This window comes from Mastigoproctus giganteus, chromosome 3, assembly GCF_048544385.1.
Source record: "Mastigoproctus giganteus isolate SK-2022 chromosome 3, ASM4854438v1, whole genome shotgun sequence".
NCBI lineage: Eukaryota > Metazoa > Arthropoda > Arachnida > Uropygi > Thelyphonidae > Mastigoproctus > Mastigoproctus giganteus.
In genome coordinates, this window is record NC_143577.1 from 161,795,271 (window position 1) to 161,818,269 (window position 22,999).

Here is a 22,999-nt window from a genome sequence, read left to right on the forward strand (position 1 = left end):
AAGAATTAACAGTGAGTTTTTTAATGAATTTTTTTCTTTCAAAATTCTTTTATGTTTTCATTAAGTTATAATCTTATTTTGGAAATTATTTCACTGTAATATTGAGCAACAAAGTCAAAATAAGAACAAAACTAAAAAGCATTTATATACAAAGTTTACATTTTAAAAATTTTGAATTTTCAAAATTTCATGAAGAAATCCCACAGCCCACTGCTAGCAGAAAACTCATAGCTTGCTGTGGACTCAGAAAATGTTTAATCAAGTTTTAAAGCTTTAAAGTTACTTGTTTATTGATTTTAATAGGTTTATTATATATTTTCACTCTTCTATTATTTTAATTTCATACAGTGAGCTTTATAAAGGTTTTTACTTCTAAAAATTATTTTTGTCCTGTTATTTTGCAATAACTATAGCCAACTTTAATTCAAGAATGGATGTAGAAGTGTAATTTAAGTTTGGTGTAATTTAAAAGGTGAAAAACTGACAGTTAAATCTGAGTTGCAAGGTAGTTAAACAAACACTACAAATCGTTTTGGTCAATTTTGATAGGCCGCATGTTTTCATCATGGAGGAGGAGAACCTCTGCATGCCAAGACTTTGCACCTTCAATTTTTCAGAGTTTCAGTATAGTGCTGTATTACAATGTTTGTGTATTAAGTATTGAATATTTTTGGTGCCTGTTAACCCTAGAGCTGTACTTATAACAAGATGCATGAGGCACTAGCTGGCTTACAATGGGCCTTCAAATACATATTACCAGAAGAGAAAGGTATTCTAATAAATTATTTAATCCAAATAAATAATTTAAGCTGAAAATAAATTATTTAATCCAAATAAATATTTACTTCAATTACCATATCTCTGCCAAATAAATTATTTCTGCATATATATAAATTATTTATGTAAATATATAAATATATTTATTTTATATATCTTTCTCTCCATATACGAGTATGCAAAAAATATGTCGCACCTGTCACTCTATCACAAAGCTAACAGAAGCTATATATGGAAAACAGACATTTTGTGGAAATAATAGAGGACTGGGGAGGGGATTTTTATTGTTATTCCTTAGAATCTCATTTCTTAAAGTGAGGTCCACCTCAGCAGCAGAACTGTTGATAAAAGTCTGTGAATAACATTCTTTATTTAAAAATATAACTTATTGAATACTTTTTAAATTAATTTCATGTGAATTTAAATTAAAATATCTCAATTTAAGCAAACTGAGCCAAAATTTATGAAAACATTAAAATAGTTCTGTTTTAGGTAACACAACAATGTAGTAAGAACAATATATAGTGACAGCATTACTGTTCTTCAAAGAGATATCATCCTTCACAAAATAAGAATTAAATATTGGAAAAAAAAAAAAAAAAAAAAATATATATATATATATATATATATTATTTACATACTAGTTACAGTTACTTTCGTTTTAACTTTCTTTACTTTTTTATCAATAATTATAATTATATATATATATATATTGTAATTTAAATATAACTGAATAACTATTAAAAATAATTTATCTATTTTAATTATTTTTATTATATTTCTTCATGGACATGCTTGTCTTTTTTTTCCAAATAAGAAATATTAAAGGTAAGGAGTCAAGAAGAAAAAAATTTAAATGCAAAGATGTCTTCAGAATACTGAAGTTTAAGAACCGCTACTGCAGAAATTAATTCTGGACGGAATAAAGAATTATCAAGGGCAATTTTTTATTCTCATTTTGTGGAAATTTATCAATACATACCACCTGTAATATTGATAAATATTGTTTCATCTCAACAAATCAAATTTATGGTTCTCTTCAGCGCAAGATTAACCATTTGTCCAAGGCAAGAAATGAGCCAGGGGCCCAGCATCTTCAGCAAAGCCCTTTTTGGCTTGATGTTTTTGTACAAAATTAATACTTCACTTGCTAGGGGAAGGAGATTACAGAAGATGTGCAAAAATTGTGCATAAAAATTTTTTATTATATAGTATCGGTGTAAATACACCATAGTTAACCCATAAACTTGAACTTAACAGCTTCGAAACGATCGTCTGGGTGGTGGTACTGCTGAAAATAAATAACAGTAGTCTTCTCTACTAGAGAAGCATTATTTATTTGAAGTAATGCAATAGCAGCTATCTCGTGAAGGCAACCACAATATGAGATACAATTAAAACGATGCCTTCTATGCTGCTACACACGTAGTTCAAGTTTATGGGTTAACTATGGTGTATTTACACCGATACTATATAGTTAATTATCAAAACCCATAAGGATTATGCCTTTTGCATTTCATTTTCAAAAATGTTTATGAAAGTTGGAGCAGAAAGAGAAGAAAGGAGCAGAGTCACAATAAGAAGCACTCCTTATCCCTGTTTAATCCATGTATGGTATGTTTCAGATAAGTTAGCAGCCTAAATTTGCTCTGTTAGTAGGAACTATTGGTTTATACATTTTATGGACAAACAACAACTTGTAACTTCAGTTGGACAATGTTTAAATTTGCAGTGCCTATTTAAATCATCCTGGCAGAGATTTTTAAGTGCAGAAAATTGCTGCAAACATAATTTTTCTAATTGTAGAAATTGCTGCAAACATATTTTCTAAGTGCAGTGGCATTTTTTAAAAATAATTACTATGGATACTTTATTCATCTATTTGCTTTCAAGCTGTGAAACATTACTGCATATTTTATTTGATTTTTTGTGTGAATTTTGAATGTTGTTAAATTTTTATTAAAATGTTTAATGTGCCTATTGGGTACCTTCATTAGTATGTCAATTTGTATCCTGTGATGAAAATGGTACTTCATACATACATTTTTGTCTGACATAATTTCACAATATAAGTAAAACAACGGTATATTTCTGTTCCCTCCTATCTCTGTGGTGCCTGCAGTACTGCACCACAGGATGGAAATCTAGGTTTATTACTTTATAATGCCATTAAACATTGTTTCATTTACTTTTGGTTGTTAGTGTGAACAGCCATAAACATATTTTTCATAGTGCTTTCGGCCATTCTAATCCAAGACCTTGGTCAGAAGTACTTGTATTTTTCTAGTGAACAGTGTTGTGTTTTGAGTGTTTTCTACATTTCTAAAATATAAGGACCAGCTTTATTTTAAAGGTAAGATCTTGCCACAGTAAAAATCCTATCAGTAATATCTATATGCTAAAAGCACAGAAACATAATATTTAAAGTTATTCTTTGGGAGAAAAAAAAAAAACAAAAAAAAACTATTACTATCAAACTACTATTGAATAAATATTTCTATAAATCAACTTGACTAGTCTGAAGTCTACTTGATGTTTATTAAACTTTTCAAAAAGTACGATAAAAATAATAAATAAACAATTATAATATACTATATTGTATATGTGAAAGTCTTCCTAAACAAACTTAAAACTGCATGAAAAATATCTGTTTATTTTAATCTGATTTATCAATTTTCCTAATCAAATTACTTTCATAAACGTAATCTATTTATCCAATAAAACTAAAAATAATATAATGGTGAGAAGTCATGGATCTTTTATGACACTGGCCTTTCTTTGAAACTGTTTTTGAGTGAAATTTGATATGACTTACTAAAGAACATAAAGACCAATCTGGCACTTCAAAAACTAACCTGGAACTTGGAACAGCTTTAAAAGTAATAGAGCAAGGTCAAGGCCTCATCAATTTGCAACAAGTCGATTTTTGCAAATTTGAAAAACAGCAATCAAATGGTTTCAAATGCTAAAATAAAAATACTGATAAATGTAAAAAAACACTGAGAACCTTTGCTGATACAACACTGAATTGTCATCAGAAATTCACAGTAGAAATTTCTGCCTGTAACTGAAAAATTTGTGGCCAAGTTGCAAGGGCATGAAAACAAAAGCTAACTGAGGCTTTTGATGCTTATTGCTGAAATCAGAATTGGGCCTTGTTTTCACAGAAGTAATGAAATTATAATTATATATTGGGGCTTAGAGGAGGAACAGGCATTCTGGGTGTTATCAGACACTCAGTCGAAAACACTGATGGATCCAATACCATTCTATTTCAGAAGATTTAGGAGAAGTCCGGTTGGCCTGCCTCCCTAAAATCCACACATTCTTGATGGCAAGCCCCGTTATGTCACTTAGGTGGCAACGAAAGTGTAGAGTAGTTCTCTTCAAGACGCCTGGTCAGCGTGAAGGGGAAAAGACCTAAACATCCAGCACATGACAGTACAACAAAACAAATGGCCCTCAGTCCACAGCAGTTTTCACTCCCCCTCTTACGGCAGCGAGAGGATCAGAGTGGAAGCAGAGGGTACTAAGAATCTCTGGGTACGATCAGGCTGCCGTGCACGGAAACTGAACTTGGCCTGTTAAAACATAAGATCCCTCATCGGTGGAAATGGAAAAGGAGCTGGAAAAGGAATTAGAAAATGTCAATTGGAATATCATCGGTTTGGCTGAAACAAGAAGAAGAAATGAATCACTTATAAGTTTATTAAATGGAAATCTGCTGTACACCAATGGAAACAGTGAAAGGATCGAAGGAGGATTTGCTTTCCAGTCCATAAAGATATAAAAAACAACATTTTGGAATGCAAAAGTACATCACCAAGGGTGTCAAGACTACTATTCAGGATTTCTAAGAGGTATAAGCTAAAGGTTATAATGATTTATGCACCAACATCGAGCCACGATGATGAAGAGGTTGAAGAAATGTACACCGAAATTGAGTCTTCTAGATGAACAGAAAACTCACTACACTATCATTATGGGGGACTTCAATGTTAAGGTTGAAAAGAGACAAAACAGTGCAGAAAGGGGAACTATAGGAAATTTTGGAATTGGTGAAAGAAATGAAAGAGGTGAAAGACTTGTGGAATTTGCAGAATCTACAGAAATGTCAGTAATGAACACTTTTTTCAAGAAATGGGTGAACAGAACGTGGACATGGAAGAGCCCAAATGGATTAACAACTAATGAAATCGACTTCATCCTCACTAACAGAAGGTATATTGTGAATGATGTTACCATCCTGAACAAGGTAAATGTGGAAGTGATCACAGAATGGTAAGACACACACTTGATATAGATGTAAGAAAAGAAATGAAAAAGCTGACTCGAAGAAATAATATGAAAGTCTTAGAGATAACAGAAGAGCAGAAAGAGCAGTATGTACTGGAACTTAAGAACAAGTTTGAGCTTCTGCAGACTGTTCATGGCCAAGATATCGATGAGGAATACTACAACTTTCTGAAAGTGATAAAGCTCAAGGAACCTATAGTTAAAATGAAATCCAAAGAAAAAAAATTTAGTCAAGAAATACTTGTCATGATGAGCCGAAGATGACAAATGAAGAGCAAGATAAACACTGACAAGGAAAAAATTGATTATACTGAGTTATGCAAAGCCATTAGAAAGAGACTCAGAGAGGACATAAGAAGATTTAATACAAGAAAAGCAGAACAGGCATTAAGGGAAAACAAAGGACTTAAATCAGCAGCCATGAGCAGTAATACAGAAAGACAAATGATACTGAAACTAAAGAATACCGATGGTGTACTTATAAATAGCAGAGAAGGCATAATTCAAATAGCAGAAGACTACTACAGAGAATTATACAAGGAGCGAGGGAATGATGCGAGCAATGGTGAAGATGGATCACAAATTAGTAACACATACGACATACCCGATATCCTTCCTGATGAGGTAGAACATGCAATGAAGAAAATGAAGAATCAGAAAGCCCCGGGGGAAGATGAAGTTACTATTGAGTTGTTAAAATTGAGAGGAAGAGGCCTGATACAGAAACTGGCAAGATTCTTCACAAAATGCATTAGAAAAGGTGTGACCCCTAAGGAGTGGAATAATGCAATCATAGTTTTGCTGCATAAGAAAGGAGATAAATCAGATGGAAATTATAGACCAATTAGCCTGCTATCCCACATCTACAAGTTGTTCACAAGAGTCATTACTAACAGATTAGAAAGAATATTTGATGAGAATCAACCGAAAGAGCAAGCTGGCTTTAGGACAGGATTCTCAAGTATGGATCATCTTCATATAATATCACAGCTAATGGAGAAAGCAAATGAATATAAAACACTATTATGCCTGGCATTTGTGGATTATGAAAAGTTTGACTACATACCTCATAAGGCAATGTTTTGGGCACTGGAAAGGCAAGGCATAGATACCCCATATTATGATTTATGAGAAGTGCACCTGATCAGTGCAAAATTTATAGAAATTTCTGTTTGAAGAAACTTAAAAGTAATTTTCCAACGCTGAAGTTTTTCAACATGTATTTTATGTTGAAAAGCTATAGTAGTTGACAGCCTTATGGTGTCAACTACTATAGCGGAAAGAAAACTGAAACATAAAAAACAATGAACTACTGTTATTATAGAATTATCTGTTTAAAATTTTTAAATTTTTCTTTTCCTAATAAAATTGGTAATATTTTATTGTATATATGTATATAGGGCATTGTATTTCTTTTCAAATAATGCAGAGAAGTATGATTCAGGAGCTGCTAAGGGAAGAAGAAAACAAAAGGAACAACAGAAAGAAATACCGTTTTATCATTTTTTATAGCCACCTGAAATTAAAGATAAAGAAACAAAAGCTGATGAAGTATGACAATCATAAGCAACATTAGAAAAAGAATTGATGAATCAAAGTGGAGAAGAATCAATCAAAATGGAACAAAACCAATTTCAAGAAACATAATATAATCCATCACCTTCGTATATAAATGAAGACTCACTTGAAATCCCAATGACATTACAAAGTTGACTATAAATATAGAATATTTATAGTTTATAGAATATTTTTTAATAAATAAACCTAAACATTTTGGAAAATTAGAAAATTTAAATATAGCATATATAGAAAGCAACAGAACATATTACAGAGATATTCATGAATTTCATTTTTACTGGACAAAAATTAACGGGACCGAAGAAAAAAAAAAAAAAAGAAAAATGTGAATGATTAATTTTTTTGAAACCAGTGGGGCTGTGTATTGTTTTATTTGTAAATTGTTTTCATATTTAATGAATCATTTTACAAATGTCTCTAGTGACTGGAAAAATATCTCTAGGACTTAGGTCACCACAAGCATTACAAGGAGTGCAAATCCTTGTAATCCTATTGCACATATAGGAATAGGCTTTCAATTAAAGGACATGTTGATATGGAATTATGAAACAAATTTAATCTGAAGAATATTACTGGCAAGATCTTTTGAAAATAATCATTGTTACTGTTAAACTGTTATATAACCTTGGGTTAGCATTTAGAGGTAGCAATGATAATATACATTCTAAACTTAGTGTTAATTACTTAACTTTCTTGCAATAACAGTCAGTTTGATGAATTTTTAAAGGATCATTTAAAAATGTAAGCTAATTGTGGTCCTGGTAGAAAAAATTATCTTTTCCACAAAGCTTGTGATGAATTTATAAATTTAACAGCAAATAAAACAAAACAAATTGTAATATCAGAAGTAAAGGAAGCAATTTATTTTTCCCTAATAGTTGACTCAAAACCTGATATTAGTCATGCAGATTAGTTAATTTTTATAATTAACTTTGTTCGACTAATGGCGACATTAAAGAAAGATTTTTGGTTTCCTACCAATAGAACAGCACAATGCAGAATACTTAGAAAGAATAATCTTAAACAAATTAAATGATTTATCTATATATATAAAAAACTGCAGAGGGCAAATCTACAATAATGCTTCCAACATGGCAGGAAAGAATTCAGGATTACAAGCAGGCTATGAGAACAAGTTCTGCAGCACATTATGTACCATGTTTCCTTTATATTCTATTGGCAATAATGCAGCAGAATCTTGTCCTGAAGTAGTGCATTATTTATTTTATACATAATTTGTACAATTTTTTCCAATTTCAACAAGACAATAGAGTACACTAGATCAATATTTAGGAGAAAATTCAGTTACATTAAAAAAAATTAAGAGAAATAAGATGGTCAGTTAGATCACTGTGTTGGCATGAAAAAGAGGGTATAATGAAATTCAGAAAGTTTTAATTAAGTTATCTACCTGAGAAAGTGAAAAACCTATTTCTTTATTAGGAAGTTTGAAACTGGCCATAAAATTTAATGAATATGAAACTGCATTATTGACAAAATGCAACAAGCATATCTCTTCAGGACTATAAAATGGATATATTAGAAGGTAGTAATCTTTTAAAATTACTACCTTCTAATATATTCGAATGGCTTTATTTTATAAACAAGAAATGATTTATTTCTGGCAAAAACTTTGTCCAGTTCCTACTTGATATTTAGGTTATCAATTTCCACAATTACAGATGGAAGTTTGTTTTGGCAATCAACCACTCGCTGGCTAAAGGCAAATTTATGCACTTGTTTTGCAACAGTGTTTCTTCAGTTTGAATTTATGCCTCCCGAAGAGCGTAATCTGAGCAAGAGGAAGAATCCCATCAGCATTGAGCTTTCTCAAACCATTCACACCCTTATATGCCTCAATCAGGTCACCCTGCAGGTACCTAGTCTCCAAATGCTGAAATTTGCAGAACTTAAATTTTTCTTGGTAAGGGCAGCCCTTTATTTCCCTCACCGATTTTGTTGCCCTTCTCTGTACTTGTTCCAGCAGTTCTATATCCTTCCTAAAATGAAGCCTCCCGACTTGTATGCAGTACTCAAGGTGTGGCCTAACCATTGCTTTATACAAAGGGATAATCACCTCCTTATCACTGATAGCAAAGTTCTTGTATATCACTGACAAGACCCCATGACCTACTCTGGCAGCCTGTCAGCACTGCTCAGAAAACTTCATATCTGACTACACAATTACCGCCAGGTATTTTTCCTTTCTCCAATACCCTGAGTTGGTACATTACTCTCGGGTTACTGCCACCCATATGCAGTACTTTGTATTTGTAAAAAATTTGGGTGCCAACTGAAGCCTGTTAAACTTCAGTTGCTACTTCTCAGCTCATCTGCCCAACTTTTCTATATCACGTTGCAGTGTTGCCATCATTAGTGTCATTAACAACCCTGCCAACCTTCGCATTATCTGCAAACTTGGACACTCAGCTTGTTATACCTTCATCAATATCATTAATAAATATAGAAAACTACAACAGTCCCAACACTGAGGGCCTCCACTAATAACATTAGTTCAGGATGAGCAGTGTCCATTGATTACCACTCTGTCTTCTCTTACTGAACCATCCTTTAATCTATATCAGAAAATTGCCCTTAATGCCACTGTTCCAATCTGTGCAGCAGCTTTTTATGTGCAACAGTATCAAAAGCTTTCCTGAAATCCAAGTATATGATATCAAAATTATGTTTTGCATCCAGTTCCTTTGTGACCATATCGTAGTATCCAATCAAATTGGTCAGGCAAGATTTCCCCTTTACAAACTCATGCTGTGTCTGAACTATAACTGCAGTCTTGTCTAAATGATCTTGCATTGCTTCTTTAATCAGTGACTCCATTACTTTCCCTGGAATAGACATTAAACTAACTGACCTGTAATTTCTCATGTCACCCTTTGTGAAATGGAGCTACATTTGCACAATTCCAGTTCACAGGGACCTCCCCTGAATCGAAGGATGATCTCATAATTATGGTACACATTTGCTGCCTCCCTTAATATATTTTATGCTGGTCGCGGAAAAGAACAGTCAGTAGATTTCTGGCTGCTGTAAAGGGATAAGTATTTATAAATTTTTACCGTATTCTTCGCTAATTAACATAGTACATTGTACTATGTTAATTAACGTAGATATTAAATAGGTTTAATTTAATTTAATTTAATTTAAGTTAAATTCTATGTTAATTTACATAGATATTAAATAGGTTTAGTAGCATTCGTTAGCTTCTTATTTTGAATTAAGCCAACGATTTTTGGAAGTTATGACTCCCGGTGTTGGCGCCAATATTGTTGAACTAGCTACCGTATTATAGTCGATAAGAAATAGCTTAACATATATATATCTCAAACTGTAGCGTAAGGTATAAAATAAAACTAGATAGCGTAAGACGAAGCACTGTATTAGGAATCTTTTAGTTTATTATAGTATTATAAATTAATCAAAAATAATATTAATCTTATTAAAATTCATTATTAATTAAATGGTATTTAAATGGAAATCATGACCCAGACTAGAGATGCAAACCAAAGATCACAGACTAGCGAGAGTGCTGTGACTCGGGGGAGAAACGAAGGAGGCGATTCTCCAATGATTCACAGTTTCACAGTCTCAAAAAATGTGCGAAGTGTGAAATGTTTGCCGGCCTTTCTAAAACAGGACATGATCTAGCCAAGGAGGATGCCTTTGTGTGTGCTAGGTGTCTAGAGTATCAAGAAATTAGGTGCCAACTCAGCATTCTGATGGGTGTCTATGAGAGCTTGAGGTGTAGGATAAATGCCCTCAAAGAAATTAATATGAGGGGTCTATCAAGCTCTCAGCAGCCCAGCTCAGTGACAGAGCTCACTCCTATGCATCAGGCAAAACACAGAAAATCTCCAGGGCAGAATGCACTGGATCCAAAGTAACTAGTTATTTTTGGTGACTCAAATGTCAGGGAGATGGGGAATATACAATGCAAGAAGGATAGGTAGAACAGTACCAGGGTATGTCTGCCAGAGGCAAAAATTGACGACATTGTAGAGCAGATATCATCTTTTAAGGGCACAAAAGGTGATGTTGTTGTACACGTTGGAACTAATGACATTAAGAGTAAATTGCTGAAAATAAGTCGCGAGTTAGGGTTGAATGTGAAGAAATCTGCAATTCTGCCCAGACACGATAGGAGGGAGTATATGATGAGAGCCTTGTCAATCAATTTGGGCCTGGAGAGATTTTGCAAGGATCAAGGGGTAGAATTTTTTCAGTCTGGTCTGTGCTGTTAACAGGAGAGTGCTTCTACAGAGAGGGGATACACTTGAATAGAAAGGGTGCAAGAACATTTGCTGACGTTATCGAGGCAGTGTTCGGTGGGTCGGAAAACTGCTAGCTTGGAAGGATACACAGACTAAAAGGTTAACAGTGGCCACAGGCAGAGGCAAAAGTGATTCTTGCATTGCTTCTATTAGAATGAGCAGCAGCCTGGAAAGCAAGGTAATGGAGATTTCCAGGACTGCTGGAGTCATAGTGGAACAAGTAAATATATGGGATATGTCAGGGTAACTAAGAGTAGTAACAGGTGCATGTACACCAAAGCTAGGAGTATAGTTAATAAATTTGATGATGTTATTTGTTATTTGTTTTTTTTTAGGAGCATTAGCAACTAAGGCCATATTGCTCCGGGGATACGCGGTGATCATTTCCTGACCTTTCTGCATCCTCCATATTTGGTGGTCACCGGCTCGAACCACCATGTAATCAAGAAGCGTGTGCTATGCATTGCTGCTCCTGCCCACCTGGCTATGGAGGCACCAATAAATTTGATGACTTGAAGTTCTAGTCAAGACATAAAGACAGATATTGTTCGGATATCAGAGACTGGGTGTCACACAGATATAAGCAGTGCAGAATTGGAATTTGGGGAGTACAATGTGTACAGGAAGGAGAGACAGGACAGGAAGGGAGGAGGGATTAAGCAGTTAGTTAAGAAACACACAAAATCTAAGGAAGTGCATCCAATTGATGTTGGTGGACAATGCAGTGGTGAGTCCGTTTGGTGGGAAATAAGCACTGGGAAATAAAATTGAGAGTAGGAGTGTGTTATAGGCCTAATGAATCTGATGAGTATAATGAGAAATTGTGCACAGAAATGAGTGGGCCAGTAAATCAGAATGTCTTATAATGGGGGATTTTAACTTTCCAGATATTGACTGGAACTTGTGCATTGGTTTGGTCACTCGCACACTAGCAAGAATTTTTGGATTTATTCATTGACTGTTTTCTACAGGAACATCTTCGTGAGGCAACCAGAGGGAGTAATACTCTTGATCTGATTATCAGCAGTGATTATTCATGCATTAAGAATTTGCAGATAAAGGAACCGCTGGGTGACAATGATCACAAAGTACTGATGTGGGAATTACTTAAAGATGTACGTACCATCAAGGCTAAAGGAAAGGGCTTTTGCTTTCGTAAAGGTGACTACAAAGATCTCAGACAGTTTTTAAATTCTGTACAGTGGGATCAACTGATGACATTACCAACGTTGAATTTTAAATGGGAAGCCTTCAGGGACTTAATTTTGAAGGATACTAGGATTTTCATTCCAACTAAGAAATACTGTTCAAGGTTTAGGACTAAATGGATGTCAGATGAATTAATGAGGCTCGTGGCAGAGAAGAAGAATGTATGGGATGCACATAAAGTATCAGGTGACATAGAAGCCTATGGCAGGTATAAACTAGTCTGTAATCAAGTCACAAAGGAGTTTAGGCAGGCAAAGGCAGATTACGAGAAATCTTTGGCAAAGGATGCAAAGAAAAACAGCAAAGAGTTCTTTACTTATATAAACTCTAGAAGGAAAGGGATGAATCGGATTGGACCACTTAACATAGATGAACTGACTATTGATGATCATACTCGGGTAGCTGATAAACTGAATGAATATTTTTCATCTACATTCACACAGGAGAAGTTATTAAGGAAGGAAAATGCCAGAAGGTTATCAAATTGTAGCATGGTGCTTAATGATTTTGTAATAACTGAGAGCAAAGCGGAGGAGAAATTGTTGAAGTTAAACATAAGGAAGGCACCTAGGGTGGATGGGATATATCCAGTTATATTAAAGGAGGCAGCAAAAGGAAATAAGCAAACCATTAGTCATAATTATGAGAGGTTCCTTGGACTCAGGTGAGGTCCCCATGTACTGGAGGTGTGCAAGTGTATCACCAATTCACAAAGGGGGTTCAAAAGGTGACACAAGTAACTACAGATCTGTTAGTTTAACTTGTGTTCCGGGGAAAATAATGGAATCACTGGTTAAAGAAGCATTGCAGAATCATTTAGACAAGGCTGCAGTAATAGTTAAGACACAGCATGGGTTTGTTAAAGCAAATGCTTGTCTGATCAATCTGATTGGATACTATGATGTGGTTACAAAGGAACCTGAATGCCAAAAATAATTTTTATATCATATATTTGGATTTCAGGAAAGCTTTTTGATACTGTTGCACATTGAAGACTACTGTACAAATTGGAGCAGAATGGTATTAATGGTAAGTTGCTGCAACGGATAAAAGAGTAGTTGAGTGGGAGAAGACAGAGAATGGTAATCAATGGATGCTCAATGGATGCTGCTCTTCGTGAACTAATGTTATAAGTGGAGTCCCGTGGGGTTCGATGTTGGGCTCACTATTGTTTTGTATATTTATCAATGATAGTGATGAAGGTATATCAGGCTTAGTGTCAAAGTTTGCAGATGATACAAAGGCAGGCAGGGTTGTTAATGTCTGTAATGGCAATGTGCTACTGCAACAGGATCTAAAAAATTTGGGCAGATGGGCTGAGAAGTGGCAACTCAAGTTTAACATTGACAAATGCAAAGTACTACATATGGGTAGAAGTAATCCCAGAGGAATGTACCAACTGTGGGTTACTACACTTAGGGTGGTAGAAAATTAAAAAGACCTGGGAGTAATTGTGCAGTCAGATATGACGTTTTCTGAGCAATGCAAACAGGCTACTAGAGCAGGTCATGGGGTTTTGTCAATGATATACAGGAATTTTGCTAGCAGGTAAAAGGTTATTATCCCTTTGTATAAGTCAATGGTTAGGCCATGCCTTGAGTACTGCATTCAGGTCTGGAGGCCTAATTTTAGGAAGGATGTACAGTTGCTAGATAATGTACAGAGAAGGGCAATAAGATTGATGAGGGGAACGAATGGGTGATCAAATAGCAGCATCTGGAGGCTAGGCACCTGCGAGGTGATCTGATTGCCATGTATAAAGCTTTGAATGGGTTGAGCAGGCTCAATTCTGATGAGAATCTTCCCCTAGCTCACATTATGATCCTGAGGAGGGCATGAATTCAAATTGAGGAAAGACAGTTATAGAATAGGTGTGCAGAATTTTGCCTTTAGCCATCGGGTGGTTGATTGCTGGAACAAGCTTCCATCTGTTATGGAAGCTGACAGGTTAAATAAATTCAAGAAGGAACTGGACAAACTTTTAGAGGGAATGGTTGTGTGAATTTTTTTTTTTTTTTGGCTGATGCTATATAAGCTCATATGCTTGCTTTCTTGCATTACATGCCTCTATTATTATTATTATGTATGCCCAAAAAAAAATTGCAGCAGCAGACAACTTATATGTCAGAGTCAATATGTAACTGTTGATAAATTTTCAGAAACTTTAAACATTTCACAGAACTGTCATGTACTTTTAAGCAATTTTTTGAACATGCATTGGGTTGCTCATTAAGGTGCCTTAAATGTTTACCAATGATTAACACAAGTGGATAACAATTTCTTAATAACAGTTGCTTCTAGGGTCCACCATCACTAGGAATGAGATATGTTGTTTTCTCTATGACTCAAAAATAAAGTGCGACTTACTGACTTGGAAATTGTCTCATATGCTGTAATCAAAAAATATTTCAGCAATGCAAGTTGAAATGAAAAGTAGTATTAGAAGATGTTCCCCTCCCCTATCATGGTAATATGCATTTTAAAATAATTCCTCAAGGTACTGTGAATAATGAAAGCTATATACAGGTGTTGTGATCACTATGAGAAGCAGTTTGGCAAAAGCACTCAGAATGGTGGACAGCAATTTGTTCTTTTATTAAAAATGAAACATTTATAAGGCCATCACTTCTGCAGAAAATAAGAGGTTGCTGATGCATCTTAATATATACAGGGTGTTTCAGTTAAACGTTTCAGAACTTCTAAGAGGGGGTAGGGTACATCCTTACAACTCGAAATCATATAGCAATGTGGGGTCGGAAATGCTTTCCTGAAGCGGTGTTGTACACAGAAGCACCATAAAGAAAAGAGACCGTAAGTGAGAAATCGTTTTAATAATACATGAAAAGAAGCAAAAGGTACATGGATTAAAGTAAGTGTTCGAAGTTTCTTCCACGGGCTACAATGCACGCCTCACATCTCAGACGCATGGACATCCGAACATTCTGGAATACTCCAGGCGAATTTCGAATTTCTTCGGCAGCTACTGCGATTCTTGCAACCAGCTCCTCAGCATTGTCAACAGGGGTGTCATAAACTAGCAATTTCATATGACCCCAGAAATAAAAATCAAGACATGATAGGTCGGGTGACCGAGCAGGCCAACGCACGGGACCACCACGTCCGATCCACTGTTGACCAAATGTGACATCCAGGTAGTTACGAACATCTCCGCTATAATGGGCAGGGGCTCCATCGTGTTGGAACCACATTGTCTGTTGCATCGATGCAGAAATCTGTTCATCTCTCAAAAGTTGTGGCAATACTTGCTGCAGAAAGATCAAGTAGATAGGTCTGGTTAGACGACACGGTAACAGGTAAGGTCCGATGAGGTGATCTCCCATAATACCGGCCCATTCATTGACCAAAAATCGAATCTGTGCTGCACGACGTCGTATTGCATGCGGGTTCTCGACCGCCCAGATATGGTCGTTATGCGTGTTGAAAATTCCTTCCCTTGTGAAGGATGCCTCATCGGAAAACAACACTTCAGCAGGAAAAAGGGGATTTGTAGCACATTTTCCAAGGTACCACTGTGCGAAAGCAATACGAGGTGCATAATCCTCCGGTTGCTGTGTCTGGACACGCTGCAGCACATTTTGTTCGACGGCTGGAGTCCGTGCTGTTCTTACCCTGTCCCTGTCAGCTCTTTCAAATGAACCTCTCTCAGCTAACCTCTGGTGCAGTCTTGCAAAGAAATTATGACTGGGAATACGCCTCGTCGGATATCGTTCCGCGTACAAACGCTGTGCGGCTGGCCCACTACAATTTGCAGCCCCGTACGCCAAATGCATATCGGCTAACTCTGCGTTCGTGTAATCATCCATCCTACTAACTTGGCGTTCTTGTGCGAATTAAGATTCCCTGCACTAAAGCTCGGAATTTTCGATTCTGCCCATTGGTATATGATTTCAAGTTGTCAGGATGTACCCTACCCCTCTTAGAAGTTCTGAAACGTTTAACTGAAACACCCTGTATACTTTCTGGGCTATCTATCTAACCAGAACAGTCCTGAACTGCTACCAACACTTAAACCAATGGTATAAAAGTGCAATAATGCATTATTGCTCAATGAGAGTATTTTTGAGAGACTGTACAATGGTTTAGTTACATTTAATATTTGAGTCCAGAAACTATTTATCTGTACAATGTGTTTGTATCAAAGTCAAACCTTATTCACTTTACTATTTATTCTAACAATGCATAGAACCACATTTCTTTACTCACCATTCATAGGTTTCTGTCAAGAACATGCATAGTACAGGCAACATTCTAAGGAACATCTATGGGTAACAAAAATAGCCTTACTGGTTACTTAATCTACGAACTAATCTAAGACTATTTTAAAGGGGGCCAAAGCTGCTCCATGCTTGAAATATATACCAAGCTATACGTCAGAAGTGATTTTTCTGAACAAAACTCATTTCAACCACATCTCTCACAACTAGACATATGCAAATCCAGGTCTGCTCAACATGATGAATCACAGAATGAGAACATAATCAGTATAACCTATAAAGAAACCTGCCAATCAAAGTAAATTTCTTTCTCCTTAGTTTTTCAATTCAAATTTTTAATTTTTATATCGTGTACTGATCACTTCATGGAGACAATACGTCTTTTTAGGGAAAACGAATTGACATTTTAATACTTGAGAAGTTATTTCCACAAAATTTTATCTGTTCCAAAAAAATCCAACAGGATGTACTCCAATGTACTTTTATTATACGAGGCACTGAGAGCTATGCACGGAATGTAATGAAGAATATTTCACAATTAAACAGTTAACACAAGTTGGGATCCTGTCCCTTGATTGGCATTTTTGATAAGTATGTCCGATCTTTGCATAGTGAGGCCATACAATTTTTTTTAAATAACAGCATCCCACTGTATGCCCATAACACAGACATCTATAAAACATGGTTGTCGATTAATATCTCTTAAATTTATAACTTTGCCATCCCAGATTGATATATTTAAGGACACAAAGGGTGATATTGTTGTACACATTGGCACTAATGATATTAAGAGTAGGAGACTGGAGGAATTAAATAACAAGTACAAGCCAATGCTGAAAAAAAAGCCGTGAGTTAGGGTTGAATTTGAGTGTCTGCAATTCTGCCCAGACATGATAGGAGGGAATATATAATGAGAGCCTTGTCAATAAATTTTGCCTAGACATGATAGGAGGGAGTATATGATGAGAGCCTTGTCAATCAATTCTGCTCTGGAGAGATTTTGCAAGGATCAAGGGGGTAGAATTTTTCTCAGTCTGGTCTGTGCTTGTTAACAGGAGAGACTGCTTCTACAGGAATGGGACACACTTAAATAGAAAGGGTGCAAGAATATTTGCTGATGCTATCGAGGAAGAGTTAGGTGGGTCGGAAAACTACTAGCTTGGGGGGATACACGGACTAATAGATTAACAGTAGCCGATGGCACAGGTAAAAGTGATTCTTGCACTACTTCTATTGAAATGCAATTGAGCAGCAGCCTGGAAAGCAAGGCAATTACAGAACTTCTGGGAGTCATAGTGGAACAAATAAATACATGGGCTGTGTTAGGGTAACTAAGAGTAGAAACAGGTGCATGTATACTTGCATGTACACCAATGCTAGGAGTGTAGTTAATAAATTCGATGAGCTTGAAGTGCTGGTCAAGACATCAAAGGCAGATATTGTTGGGATATCAGAGACATGGTGTCACACAGACAAGCAGTACAGAATTGGAATTTGGGGACTACAACGTGTACAGAAAGGATAGAGAGGACAGGAAGGGAGGAGGAAGGGTTATGCTGTTAGTTAAGAAACATAAAATCTAAGGAAGTGCATCCAAGTGATGTTGGTGGGCAATGCAATATTGAGTCGGTTTGGTGTGACATCATTTCTAGGTAAAGAAAAATGAGAGTAGGTGTGCGTTATAGGCCTAATGAATGTGATGAGTATAATGAGCAATTGTGCAGAGAAATTGAGTGGGCCAGTAAATCAGAGTGTCTTATAATGGGGGATTTTAATTTCCCAGAGATTGACTGGAATTTGTGGGTTGGTCACTCACACACTAGCAAAGCTTTTGTGTATTTATTGGATAATTGTTTTCTACAGCAGCATGTTCGGGAGGCAACTAGAAGGAGTAATAGTCTTGATCTGATTATCAGTAGTGATTCTTCATGCATTAAGAATCTGCAGATAAAGGAACCACAAGGTGGCAGTGATCACAGTGTGCTGAAGTGGGATTTACTCAAAGAGGTAACTACCATCAGAGTTAAGGGAAGGGTCTTTGCTTTTGTAAAGGTGACTACGGTGGTCTGAGACGGTATTTAAATTCTGTACGGTGGGACCAACCGATGATGTTACCAACAGAAAATTCAAAATGGGAAGCATTCAAAGAATTAATCTTGGAAGCTACTAGGCTTTTCATACCAACTAAGAAATATTGTTCAGGATTTAGGCCTAAATGGATGTCAGATGAAATAATTAGACATGTGAACAGAGAAGAAAAATGCATGGGATACATATAAAATGACAGGTGACACAAAAGCCTATTATAGATATAAGCTGGTCTGTAACCAAGTCACAAAGAACGTTAGGCAAGCGAGGGCAGATTAAGAGAAATCTTTGGCAAAGGATGCAAAGAATAACAGAAAAGAGTTCTTTACTTATGTAAACTCTAGAAGGAAGGGGATGAATCAGATTGGTCCACTTGATATCAATGGTTCAACTGTTGATGATTCTGCTCAGGTAGCTAACAAACTAAATGAATATTTTGCATCGACATTCACACATCAGGAGTTATTCAGCGAGGGGAATGCCAGAGGTATATTAAAGTCTGGCAGTAAGCTAGATAATCTTGTAATAACTGAGAGTAAAGTGGAGAAGAAATTGTTGAAGATAAACATAAGAAAGGCACCCGGGGTGGATGGAATCTATCCAGTTATATTAAAGAAGCGGCAAAGGAAGTAAGCAAACCTTTAGCCATAATTATGAGAGCTTCCCTGGACTCAGGGGAGGTACCCATGGACAGGAGATGTGCAAATGTGACCCCAGTTCACAAAGGAGTATCAAAGGCTGACACAAGTAATTATAGACATGTGAGTTTAACTTCTGTTCCAGGAAAATTAATGGAGACACTGGTTAAAGAAGCACTGCAGGATCATCTTGACAAGAATTCAGTTATAGCTCAGACACAGCATGGTTTTGTTAAGGGAAGGTCTTGCCTGACCAATTTGATTGGATACTATGATGTAGTCACAAAAGAATTGGATGCAGGGAATAACTTTGATATTATATATTTGGATCTTACAAAGGCTTTTGATACTGTTGTACCTGGAAGACTGCTGCACAAATTGGAGCAGTGTGGCATTGGTGGCAAATTTTTGCTATGGATAAAGGGATGGTTGAGTGGCAGAAGTCAGAGTGATAATTAATGGACACTGCTCATCGTGGACTGCAACAGCATCTAGAAAAGTTGAGCAAATGGAATGAGATGTGGCAAATGAAGTTTAACATTGACATATATAAAGCACTGCATATGGGAAGCTCGTTCGTTAGTTCGTTCGTTATTTGGTTTTTAGGAGCATTAGCAACTAAGGCCATATTGCTCCGGGATATGCGGTGGTCATTCCTTGACCTTTCCGCATACTCCGTATTTGGTGGTGACGGGCTCGAACCCCGGTCTAATCAAGAAGCATGTACTACGCACTGCTGCTCCTTCCCACCTGGCTACGGAGGCGCCCATATGGGAAGCAGTAACCCCAGAATAATGTATCAACTCTGTGGTACTACACTGACAGTGGTAGAGAATGAAAAGGACCTGGTGGTAATTGTGCAGGCAGATATGGACTGACTTTTCTGAGCAGTGTAGACGGTCTGCAAGAGTAGCTCATTGTGTCTTGTCAATGATATACAGGAATTTTTCTAGCAGGGATTAGGAAGTGATTATCCCCTTGTATAAGGCAATGGTCAGGCCACACCTTGAGTACTGTATACAGGTCTGGAGGCCTCATATTAAGAAGGATGTAGAGCTGCTGAAGCGAGTGCGGAGAAGGGAAACAAGATTAGTGAATGGAACAAAGGGTTACTCTTACAAAGAAAGGCTTAAGTTTTGCAAATTACAGTGTCTGGAGATTAGACACCTGCGAGGTGATCTGATTGAGGTGTATACAGCTTTGAATGGTGCGAATATGCTCAATGCTGATGGGATTCTTCCTCTTTCTCAGAATAATCGCCTGAGAGGGCATAGATTCAAATTGAGGATAGATGGTTGTAGGATAGATGTGCAGAAGTTTGCCTTTAGCCAGCGGGTGGTTGATTGCTGGAACAAACTTTCATGTGTCATTGTAGAAGTTGATAGCTTAAATAGATTCAAGACAGAACTTGACAAACATTTGGAGTGAGTGGATGGGTGAAATAAGGGTTTTTTTTTTTTTTTTTTTTTTTTTTGCTGATGCTATATAAGCTTGCTTTCTTGCATTATGTGCCTTTGCTAATGCTAATGTTTAGAATGGCCTATATTAAACCAAATTTTGAAAGGTACATCAATCATCCAGTTTCAAACTCTTACCATTTTTATTAATTCATGAGGAATGTGAGGGTCTATCTACAGAAATTCCCAATTAATTCCTTAAAATGCAAATTCTGTTGACATGGCCAATTTTTACCTTTTTTCTGGGTTGGGGGAGCTCCATACCACTTTATCCTTGGGAAAACAGCAAAACACTAATGTCTAATGATGTCTCCTACTGTCTAATGATGAGACCAAAAAATTCTTTGCTAACTTTGCATATCATTATAGGTTGGCAAAATATTCTATGCAGTTCAGTGTGAAAAGTGAAATATCTGATCAAACGTGTAAGAGGTGCATATCCTTCTCTGACTGCAATACTGCATCCATGTCCTTTACGTGATACAGCAGTACAAAAAGACATTAATGCTTTTTGGCTTGTTTGGATATGTTTGTGGATGCCCACTCCTGTTGTTATCTGCTATGGTCATCCAACCACTAGCAACATTCATGACATCTACCTCTAATACAGCAAACACATTCAGTATGGTCATCATGTTCCAACCTAATGCCGCATTAGCATGTGGACTGTGTGCATGTGTGTATGTTTGTGTGGTTGCCTGAAACTTAGTGGCAGGGCCAGATACTAAGGAATTTTCAGTTATAGCCCACTATGATCATTTGTTATTGAGTGATAAAAGATGGAACCTTACTCCTCTACCTTGTAAAAATTTGTAATTTATTCCTCTGAGATTACAAAAATACAAACAAAAAAAAAAAAAAAAAAAAGGATTTAATGTCATTATTAAAATTCTGAGTTTATTCACAAAAAAAAAGGAGAGAACACAAGTCAAAAATAGCGAGTGTGCTAATTAAATCATGAAATTGGAAATTTTCGTGATTTAGTCAAATAAATATCAAGTTAAACACTAAAAATCAGTATACTATTTTATATTAGAATAATAAAAGCAGCTTACCTATAGATTCTGAATGTCCAATAAATACCTCATCTATATCTGCTAAACCAAAAGCAATAAGTAATATTATACAGCAGATTATGTGCATTAAGAAATCCCAGACAAAATTAACAGACCAATATACAACTTCACTGACTCCAGTCATTAATTGCAAAAGCTTTGCTTGTGAGACTCTTTCATGCATGGGAAAGAGGATACAACTTGAGGAAAGGAAGGTTATCGAAAGTGGAATGAACACTGCACACAGAGCTCTTCCGGCATTATGGAGTGAGGTAAAAATGTATTTTCCTTCTAAAGGTGCATTAGTAACTGCAATTGAAGCCTTTTCATTCTTAATTGATTTCAGTAAGGAAGAATGCATTAAATTTAGAGACATTGCTGCTGCATGAAGAGGTTCTCCATTATACCAAGCTTTTAATAACAGAGTTTCATTATTAATCACTTTGGCCTCCCCACCAACAAGCAATTCTTTGTAATAAGTTTGCAAATTATTTTTTCCTATTTCTAAAATAAGTGAACTGGGGTCATCTATCTTCTCTAAAGAAACACCAGCTCTCTCCAGAGTATTTTTATAGTGTTGTTCTTTAATGAATCTCTCACTTTCCTTCTGAAAATTGTAAAATCCTTTAGAATCCCCAAATATCAATTTTAAATTCAGCTTCAAAGGAATATCATCTTGGGATATAAAATTTCTTGTACTATAATCAATTGCCAAAAATAATACAAGTTCGGAAAATGGAACAACAACTTGCAAAATCACTAGAATCCAATAACGTTTGCTGTAGTGAAATCGCTTCAGTAAAAGTCCCTTTATTTGCTGCATGAGCAATTTAATTCCAGATAATTTTTTTGGTGGTGGTAAGATTTGTCCTGAAAGCATATTAAAAAAAGATATAGTAATTTTTTAAAAATACTATTATAAACATATCAATTTGAAAAATGATTCATTATTAAAACAATTTATCAATAACTACTAACATCATGAACTTCTATGTTATTGTCTAGAAACCATAATATTATTACAGTTTTGGAATGCTTAAAAGAAAACTATGAAATTGACAATTGCAGCTAAAGAAAAAATTATGTTATTCTAGAGGGGTTTTATGTATTTAAATAAATAAATAATTTAAAACAGTTCTGCATATAGGAGATGATGTTTAAAGGGGAACAGATGTACCCACACACTAGGTGTGTGAAAGGATGATCCAGAATTCATCTTCAATATACTCTAGATCTGAGAGGATATTTGTGTAGCAACAGCAACTTCCATTTTTGCCATAACTCCAATGCGCTTGTTTATCACATAATACAGGTGTAGATCACATTGCTCTGAACAGATTTTTTAAAATTTGGTACTGATATGAATTATTTTAAAGA

At 35.8% G+C, this 22,999-nt stretch overlaps 1 protein-coding gene across 1 annotated transcript in view; it reads right to left on the bottom strand.

Moving 5' to 3' along the window:
- LOC150088371 (phospholipid-transporting ATPase ABCA3-like) overlaps nt 1–22,999 on the bottom strand; it is a 335,787-nt gene that overhangs the window by 123,070 nt on the left and 189,718 nt on the right. The window contains exon 10 of the mRNA XM_090370138.1: nt 21,623–22,492. Within this exon, the coding sequence (XP_090226264.1) occupies nt 21,623–22,492 (870 nt within the window). The remainder of the gene's footprint in view (nt 1–21,622; nt 22,493–22,999) is intronic.